Source organism: Solea senegalensis, linkage group LG8, assembly GCF_019176455.1.
Source record: "Solea senegalensis isolate Sse05_10M linkage group LG8, IFAPA_SoseM_1, whole genome shotgun sequence".
In the NCBI taxonomy this organism is placed as follows: Eukaryota; Metazoa; Chordata; class Actinopteri; order Pleuronectiformes; family Soleidae; genus Solea; species Solea senegalensis.
The window spans coordinates 8,113,493-8,122,924 of record NC_058028.1 but is presented as its reverse complement, the minus strand read 5'-3'; the positions used below and the strand labels follow the sequence as shown (position 1 = coordinate 8,122,924).

Below are 9,432 nucleotides of genomic sequence, written 5' to 3'. Positions count from 1 at the left end.
TTTATGCAGGTTAATAAAATTCCAAAAACATGAATAACGTGTCAAACAGATGCATTTCTGAACAGGACGTCTGGGCAACACTGAAAAATGTATTTAACATCCACAAAAACCTCCACTTTACAGTGTTGCCAAGAAACAATGCATAGGTTAAATATGTAGTATTTTGTTTTAAAATTAACAAACGTGTAAAATGCTCAAATTTTGAAAATGTAAGTGAAGTCAAATATTTGTTTAGGTGGTATTTCCTGTAACCACACGGTGGTGCTGTCACTGTACCTGAACATTGACATGTCAAGTGTGAGGCAGGGAGACAGTTTAATGAATCAGATTAACCTCCTCTAATGTTGACGTTGATTATTTGCCATGCAGCCACAGGCATAGTGTCTAAAATATAGTATTTCAAAGACTGACACAGTCTGACAACTGCAGATTATACAACAACTTAGAAATGGCTTACTTTCTGTTGGCTTTACGTTTTATAGAGATCTGAGTCCATCAGTCTTGTAATGAAAAGTGGCAAGTGTTGTATTTTTTGGCCACATTTGTCCCTTTACAAACAAAAAGTGTGAGCATGGGATCATTAACTCTTTATTAAAGCACAATGAAAATCAAGGCAGTGAAAAGCATTAAAAACCAGCAGCAGTGAGCAGGACTGAACACAGACAGGAACAATGAGATGAGGTTTGAACCTCCACTGCACCACCGTGTCGCACCGTCGTCCTATAAATCCTCTTTATGGTTCATTTCATACACTGATGCTGCGCTGATGCAGCAGAACCTGAATCTGCAGCTGACAGGAAGTTGTTTTTCACCAGAAAACATCACTGCCGGGCGTCGGCTCTTACAGGAATATTCTGGAAGTTGGACATGTCTTAAACAAATTTAGAAACAATACATTTTCCATTCATCTTTTATCGAGGAAACGTCTTTAATACAAGGTTAAAAAAAAAAAAACAACCTGACCACTTGAATTTTCTGATGGGAAACTTACCCTGAGAGGAGACTGCATTTCTATTCACTCTATCACTTAGACATGTACATGCTTCTCTAACCTAACTAGAAGTTACAAGTCAGAAAACCCATTTGTTTGGAAACCCACGCTGTGGAATTGATCAGAAACGATGCACAAAAGTAAAAATGGACCTGACTTCTTTCCATTTTTTGAACATTGACTAAAGATTAAATGTTCAACAGAAATGTAATTAAATAGCCGTGTAACGACTCCTGAAACCAGAAACTGACTTTTACTTTCGATGATCAGTCAGTAGTGTTTATTTTTGACCTTATCGCAAAGGCTGTTTTCCAGGTGGTAAACTCTGGAAATGGTTGTGCCAAAGCATGGACTCTGCATTCATAACTGTTTACTTAAAAATTCCCACATGGCAGGAGCTGAGGAGGCTAGCCTAGCATTAAGCAATTACGAGCAGGTCAACGAAAGCACAATTACTAAATTAATCATCAACTGTATATTTATTCAAGGGTAAAAATTGCTTAAAATGAAAATTATTAAGTCGAAGGCTTTTTATATGTACAGTTGACAAAGGGCGTGCTTTAACAAAGTCGTACATGGCGCTCACACAGAAGGTAATGGTATTAAACATAGTCAGGATGTCGTCTCCTGCACACAGCCAATTATAGAAGTGAATCTGTTGTTGCTGTGGACTAATGGGCCCCTGATCTCAACTCAGGATCCCAGGTAATCCCTCTGTTGCTAGGCTCCTGCTTTCACATAAGTGGTGTCACTGTGCAGCGTTAATATCTCAGTGTGTCGTCCTGCTGTAAACAGCCCTGCACTGCTGATAAAAAAAACTCAAGTCAAGTCGTGTCAGTCTGAGTGTTGAGGCGGCAGACTCCTCTGGTCGGGTGGTGACACGTTCAAGTGCATTTGTTTGTTTTTGATAGTCAGAGAGTTACAAAACGGAGGGATTCAGATTGGAACACATTTTGAATTCAGTCTCATTTGAAGTTTTGTTAATGTGTGGTTATAGAAGGTACTGACTCCACATTCCCACTGGTTAAAAAACAAACAAACCTAAAAAAAATAAAACAAAAAATAATTGAAACCCCTCACTCTCCCAAACTAAAGGTCCAGTGCAAATGTGTGATTTAGGTGTTAAATCTGCATTCTGATTTACTTATATATTATACAAACATAGCAAAGATTGATTTTATCTACGGACCTTGGTGTGAGAGAGTGAGTCGTTTACAAACTTTAGTTTCCTCTTAGAAAAGGCTATGTAAGAGCGAGATAAAGAAAGACTTAAGTAGATGCAGATTTTATTCGGTGAGACTTTGTGTTGTGGCTTAACTCTGTTTTTCCTTGTGTTCCCATCATTGACTTTATATCAGTACCTCACACAACCACACTGTAACTGTGATTTTAGTCGTGGAAACGACACAGTTTTGATTATGTTTCTGTTTTATATTAAGACTGTACGGCTGTGACATAAATATTTAATCTGATCAATTATCGATCACATTTCATGGATCTGAGAAAAGATTTAGTTTTAGTCTTTTCTTTGGTCCTGACACATCTGAACGTGTTATGGATCTACAGAGCAACACCTGAACACATCGTCATTAAACATTCATGGCTGTGAGGGGGCAAAGGTGAAAGGATGAATGACGGGTGAGAGGCTGTGGTGGGCGTGTCCCAGCAAGTGACTGGCAGTCTGTGATTGGCTGTTTCATGCATCTGTGGGGGAGTCATCTATGAAGAGAGAGGGTACAAAGGCCATTTCAACTTTTTTAAAATGCCATTAATCACAAATGAAACGTATTAAATGATGTGAACGACAGCTGCAGTGACTGTACCTGGTCAAAGGAGGGCACTATGGAGAGGGGGCGGGTCATCTGGGGAAGTAGTTGTTGTCTACCCTCTGCTGTTTGGTAGACGACTCATGCCAATCCTGTCCATGGGTGGAGGATTGACTCGTCGGCGTGGCGACTCCACAACTTTGCTGGGACGAAAACAGAAGATTAAGAGGTGAACGTTGTCGTAGATTAACCAAAACAAAAGTTTGTACAAAAGGGGCAAAATACAGTTTAACAGGAGAAGACCTGTGAAAGCAACTTAAAGGTTGTGTTTGCAGGCTTTCGAGTGGTGAAATGGCTGATATCAAACAAGTAAAAGTCTCTGTTCATCATCTAGTCTAACAGCTCGCACTGAAAAATCAGCGATCACAGGTTAATCACAATGAATTTTGTGTCAGTCATTCCAGGTTAGAGCATGGAGACCCCGATCCCAGCTCCTGACTGGTTGAGTTGGGTTGAAATGATTGTCGGACTTGTGTCAGATTCCTTCACTAAAGTTGCTTTAATGAAACACAGGGTGAATTTAAATGCTGTTCAAGGTGATTTATTGAAAATTTGGTGTAAACATTTAACAAACATATGCATCAGTCATCATCTACCGCTTTATCCTCCACCAGAGGGTCGCGGGGGGTGCTGTGTCAATCTCAGCTACATCGGGCGATAGGCGGGGTACACCCTGGACAGTTCGCCAGTCCATCGCAGGAGAGACCCAACCCGGAGAGAACATGCAAACTCCATGCAGAAAGGCCCTTGTTCCAACCGGGGCTCGAACCCGGGTCTTCAGAAAAATGTGGCCTGAGCCGCACTCTATTCAAGGTAATGTGAATTTTTGGGACATTAATTTTGCTTTGTTTGCTTCAGTCACTCCAACACTGAACTTTAGTACATATTTGCGTGACGCAAACGTCTTGAAATGGAGGGCAGTTGCTGCATTACCCAGTGAAGAAGGAGAGGGTTGAGGAGAAAGTGTGTGACGATTATGGACTACCTGATAACTTCTGAAAATAAGAGTGTGTCACTTGATTTAAGCATTTGGTCACACTTTACTATAAATGTAGTAAACTAAGCATTAACCACATTTCTAAAAATGTACTGGTCTAGCATCAAACAACTTGAAAGAAACCTCTTGTTATTAAAAGGAGAAAAGTGTCGTCCTCTAACAGAGCCACAGATTTCATCACACTCGTCCTACCTCTGCTTGTTTGTTGTCTGTTTGGTTTCCATGGAGCTGATTGACAGGCGGTCCAGAGGTGAGCTGTTCCCGGGGAAACTCCTCTTCCTCTTTGGCTCCATGACATCGTTCTCCATTCTCACCAGGTCGTCCATCCGGAGCAGTTTGGCTGTTAGCTCCTCCCCTTCCCTCTTCACTCCTCCAGGGCGGAGGTGCAGAGCCATCAGAGGCCTGGACACGGGTCGGTCCACACGCTGCAACACAGACGTGAGAAATTACAGGTGAGTGGATATTAAAACTACAACTTTTCATCAGTCTCAGTCCTCATCTGACTCTTCGTCAGTCTCTCAAAGCTACAGTGCTGAACCTCTTTTGTCCCCTGTGCAATTCTAAGTAATTACCCAGTACAGTAACACTGTGGTCTCTATAACCATGTTTCCATCATGGTATGGTACAGTTTGGAACGGTAAAGCCCTCAGTCAGCCTTGCGTTTTTGACTGATAACAGTACCTTTACTTGGTAGGCAGAATGTGCGCTGTGCCTGATGGCCGCGTCAGCGAGATACGTAGCGCGTACAGGTGCGACGACAATGTCAATGTGACACAAGAGACAACAACGGAGGACATCCAGCAGGTTTTTTTCCTGCTCAGTTGGTATGAGACAAGACTGCGGACATTGAAGAAACACCAGTCATAAGGGAGTGACGTTTTTCTGTCTCCCAATCAGCTGGCTGTGGTGGGTCTGGCTCCATCCGTACCGTACCATTACTCTGGTACCCAAAGGCAAGTGTACCAAAAAAAGGGAACGGTTGGGGCCAGTTATTTTGGTACTATTCCTAAAGGAAACGCAAAAAAAAGAGACATGGACAGAAGTGGAGCATCTTCTTTCTACATCCACTCTTTAAGTCTGTCTGTCTTTTGCTGTGACCTCACTTGTCCTGCTTTTGTTCCACTGTGTGCTTCTTCCGCCTCGCCTGTTCAATCACAACATGAAATGTGTCGCCTGTTGCACCCACGCAACAATCATTTCCAACTCCTACCATCACGAAGGAGATTCAAACGTATGACATGCCCGCTTCAGCAGAAGCCTAATGTTCAGCCATCTCTACTTAAACAAAACCAAAGCTAACTAACTAACTGGAGTGTGGGAATGTCGGCAACACAGAGAGACTCGTGTGGAACTTCTTCACCTGAATCTTCATCAGCCAACTCTTCCTCAGTGGACCCGTCGTCGTCCAACTCTTTATCACCACTGACTCTTCCTGAATCAACTCTTCATAACCTGTCTCTTTCTCATGTCTGCGATGTGTTTTCTCTGAGGGCGTCTCCGTACAGAAAACACTGGCCTCGGCGGAGACAAGTCTCCCGCTCCGTTCACTGTTTTCTTACGTCAGGACACCATCACCTCTTACATCATGACCCCGACAGTCTGACTTCCCGTCCGCCCTCGGCCCTCGATGACTCAGACGATCGGGTTTCGTCCAGACTAAACAGAAACCACCTTGATCAGCTGATGTTGGCAACAGGCTCCTAAGGGGGCGGAGCCATTTGGTTTGGCTTCGTCAGTGATTTGATACCACACTGTGTGTGCGTGTGTGTGAGATACTTGTAGTTGATACCTCTTTAATTTTTCTGGCATAAACAGAAGACTCCATGGGAACTACTGCTCCTCACAAGGACCAAAACCTGGTCCTAATGAGGCAGAACCACATTTCTGAGGCTCTGTTTAAGTTAAGATTTGGATCGTGGTTAGGTGAAGGTTTTAGCGTTAACTGGCCCTGGTAAAGTTAAAGGATAAGGTTTTGCTTACCCTTAACTTAGACTAAAACCAAGTCCCCGTCATGTAAATTGTTACATTTTAAGGTGAAGACATATGGTTAGGATGAGGTTCAGGTTAGGTCAAGGTTAAGGTAAGCCTCCAGGAAGTCAATGTCAATGTAAAGTCCTCTGAAGTCATGGAAACCAGACTGTGTGTGTGTGTGTGTGTGTGTCTGACCTGATGTTGGACTCTGAAGCCATCCACATGACAGTGCAGCACAGTAATGACCAGCAGGCAGGTAAACAGCAAACAGCCACAGGACTGCATCTACAACAACATCAACATAAACATTAACTGGTGACGTAAAAACACCCAGATGTTTTGTGACAGTGTGGACATCGAGAAACAGTTAGACAGGCTTTACTTTCATGTGGTCAGTTCAAATGTGAGTGGCATAAGTTGTTTATTGAACCTGGGGCTTACATAGTTTTCCTTAAAATACTTTTTCAACATGTTTTTTTTTTTCCCTGTGGAGGGCAACATTTTGCGTCTCAGTGAACAGCTGGTCTGTATTGTTAAAAGAAGAACAAGTTGTATTTTTGAAGCACATTTGTACTTGAGTTTTTTTATTTCTAATAATTGTGTCTAGTTTTTCTCCATAGTTTTTTTTTCTCCACTTCATATCCTAAAAAGAAAATAACACTTTTTCACTGATATATTGTGTCTTTCTCACATTGTTTCTTAAATGTTCTTCTACTAAAGAGGATGCTGGCATCCTCACTCTGGTCCCGACAGATAAGAGCCTTAATTTCAGCACATTTGGGTAACGTTGCTGATCTGTCGTCATAACTTACATTTTGGTCTAACATTGGTGGTGAATAAACGTATTGATTCTAACCCAATGAACCAGTTTCACCTTAACCTGTTTCTGCTTAAGTCTGCAAGAACTACTTTAAAGGTTACACACTTTTTCTTTTACTCAGTGGTCAGATTCCACGTCAGATACTACATAAACCACCACCCTGACCCTAACCTGGAGGGAGCACCGTGATGCAAATGTTAGTGAAACTTTGTAACCATCTTTTGTACTTGTGTCAGTGTAATATATACACCTGCAAAAAATGTGTCTGCATCTTTTCCAGCGATCTAAAATGATTCTGTTTTAAAGCAGGACTGACAGGAAAGAAGTGTTACATGTTGGTTGTCTACATTTGTGACATCAAACACGATTCACTGGAGAAAAAAACAAAAGGAATCAAACTACTTTTGTTTCAGTATTTTTTTTTTTTTGCAGGTTTACCTGTGTTTACCCACACATAGAGAGAACAGAGAGGTACTGTTCAAGTTAGTGCTCAGGAATGTGTCTGTAATGTTTTAAACTGACTGAAAATTACACTTTATTGCTCTAATTCTAGGTTGAAAGAATTACTTTTGACTAGTACTTGATTTGACTGGTACTTGATTTGACTGAAAATCTGCAGAGAACTCATTTGAAGCCTGGAATTGGGACGTGACATTTTCTCAAGTTTTAAAGTCATCTACCATGATACCACACACACACACACACACACACAGCAGGACAGTTTTAGCTCAGTTGATGGGCAAAGTGTATTGTCCAGCAACATCTGCTAATTTTAGCATTTTCCATCCCTGCAAATAAACGCCTTCTGAACAGCACGTGCACGCTCTCCGACATGCACGCTCTTGCATTCCCCCTCCTTACACACACGCACACACAGAAACAAACCTTTGCCTTCAGCCTAACACACATTCTTAATGACGCAGACACTTGTGCGCACAACACACACGCAGACAGATCAGATGCTGATGCTGTCATTCATGCACATGTGAATACACACAAACACACACACACACACACATATTCACATAAATCCCCTATTTCCTCCCTGCAGAGCACCAGACTGAACCTTCACTTTAACAGATTCATTCACTTGAACGCACCATCAGCAGTTAAACTGCATCAACACTTTAACACTAAATTAAAACTTTGATGTTCGTCCACCTGTTCATCACCACATGTTAAATGTCTCTCATCAGAAAACCACACTGGACACAGCTTTGTTAATCATCAATAAAACAATTACTACTTTAAGTATTTTTTAACTGTACATGGCATGAGTCATGCACAGGATCCGATCACAGCTGTAATCAAAGCTCAAATTTAAACTTAAAATCAGCTGCTGAAAATGTGACCTGCCGCTGCAAGAGTGTAAACCTATGTACACCTGTGTGCATGCACGTGCACACACACACACACACACACACACACATATGTTTGCATAGCATTCATATTGAGGACATTCATTGACATAATGCATTCCCTAGTCCCTTTCCCTAACCTTAACCATCACAACTAAGTGCCTAGCCCTAACCTAAACTGAATTCTAACCCTAACCCTAAAACCAGGTCTTGAAAAAGCCATTGTTATGGGTGTCAGAATGTGAGGACCAGCCAAAATGTCCTCACTTTCCCAAAATGTCCTCACTTCCTGAGATATATAAGTTTTTTGGTCATCACAAAGATACCCATACAGGAACACACACTCGTACCTTCATTGTAGGAATCTCTGTGAGAGGAGGAGCAACTCTCTGTGTCTCTGTCCTTCTGTGTCGTCTCTTCTTGTTGCTTCACATCAGGTTTTATAGCAGCTGCCCGGGAATCTCCTGTCCAATGAGAATCCCCGCTCCTGTGACATTACTTCCTGTGCTTCTTTTCCTCACAATGTGTGTGTGTGTGTCATCATCAGACCTATTACCTCTTAATGAAAGCTCCAGGGACTCATCACACCTCCTTCCTTTCCTCCTCCTCCTCTCTCCTCCTTCTACAGGTCACTTTCCACTTTTTTGTAAAAATAAATTGGTCAGCAATTTTACCTCACAGCGACACACGAGTTGGTGATCCCCTGCTGCTTCCATCAGTGAGTTCAAATGTGTTATTTTGAGACTTCATTCAGCAGCAGACCACCGTGTCACCACAAGCTGAAAACACTTATTTTCTCCGTGGCCTTTGGTGTGAGAGAGTGAGCAGTTTACAAACTTCAGTTTCCTGTTGAAAAAAGGCTGTTTATCAGCGACATAATGCAGTGAAAGTGTTCTTAAGATGTGGTTAGTTTAGGCTGGCGTAGCTGAGCCTTTTGTTAAGTTTAATAATGTCATCATTTTAAAGTGTTTGACACCCAGAGTCAGTATGCTACCAAATATCTTGTTTTAAATAACTCGCAAAGCTAATGTACATGAGTAACAGGTCGTTTCATAATTTACTTATTGTCTTATCTTTGTTTGACTGGAATCAGGTGTGTTGACTTGCATTGTTTGTGTGCGCTTTAACAATAAGTTTGACAACAAGGATGGGATTTGAACCCATGCGTGCAGAACACAATGGATTAGCAGCCCAGGGAAAATCATGGAAAAACTAGTATATTTTGACAAATTCTTGGAAACATTTAGCCTTTTTCTATTTTGTATTCTGCTCTTATTTTGACTTTGAACCCTTGTTTAAGTGCCTGATTCTTGATTCCTCTCATTTCCTTTTTCTAAATAAGCACCAATCATAAGATGCAAGACAAAGTTTGTCGACGAGGATGGGAAAAGTTTCCCCTTGCATCTCTGCTGGTAGCCATGTTTTTACTCAATGCATGCCTTCCTGGAACAAACAGAGAGAGCAAGACG

The 9,432-nt window shown here is 41.8% G+C and overlaps 1 protein-coding gene across 1 annotated transcript; it reads right to left on the bottom strand.

The window, feature by feature from the left end:
• Positions 1-359: 359 nt before the first annotated feature.
• On the bottom strand, positions 360-8,357 carry ostn (osteocrin). The gene is made up of 5 exons (XM_044032012.1): positions 8,314-8,357; positions 5,981-6,070; positions 4,007-4,239; positions 2,815-2,960; positions 360-2,710 (listed from the first exon to the last, which is right to left on the bottom strand). The coding sequence occupies exons 1-4, from the start codon at positions 8,317-8,319 to the stop codon at positions 2,873-2,875; spliced, it is 417 nt and encodes a 138-aa protein (XP_043887947.1). The 5' UTR covers positions 8,320-8,357; the 3' UTR covers positions 360-2,710; positions 2,815-2,872.
• Positions 8,358-9,432: the final 1,075 nt, after the last annotated feature.

Bases quoted from the DNA above. Each gene is read 5' to 3' on its own strand.
- ostn (XM_044032012.1), bottom strand. The intron at 4,240-5,980 runs GTCAGACACACA...TCTGTGTTGCAG, and splicing joins GCTTCAGAGTCCAACATCAG to CGTGTGGACCGACCCGTGTC. The intron at 2,961-4,006 runs GTAGGACGAGTG...TTTTCGTCCCAG, and splicing joins CAGACAACAAACAAGCAGAG to CAAAGTTGTGGAGTCGCCAC.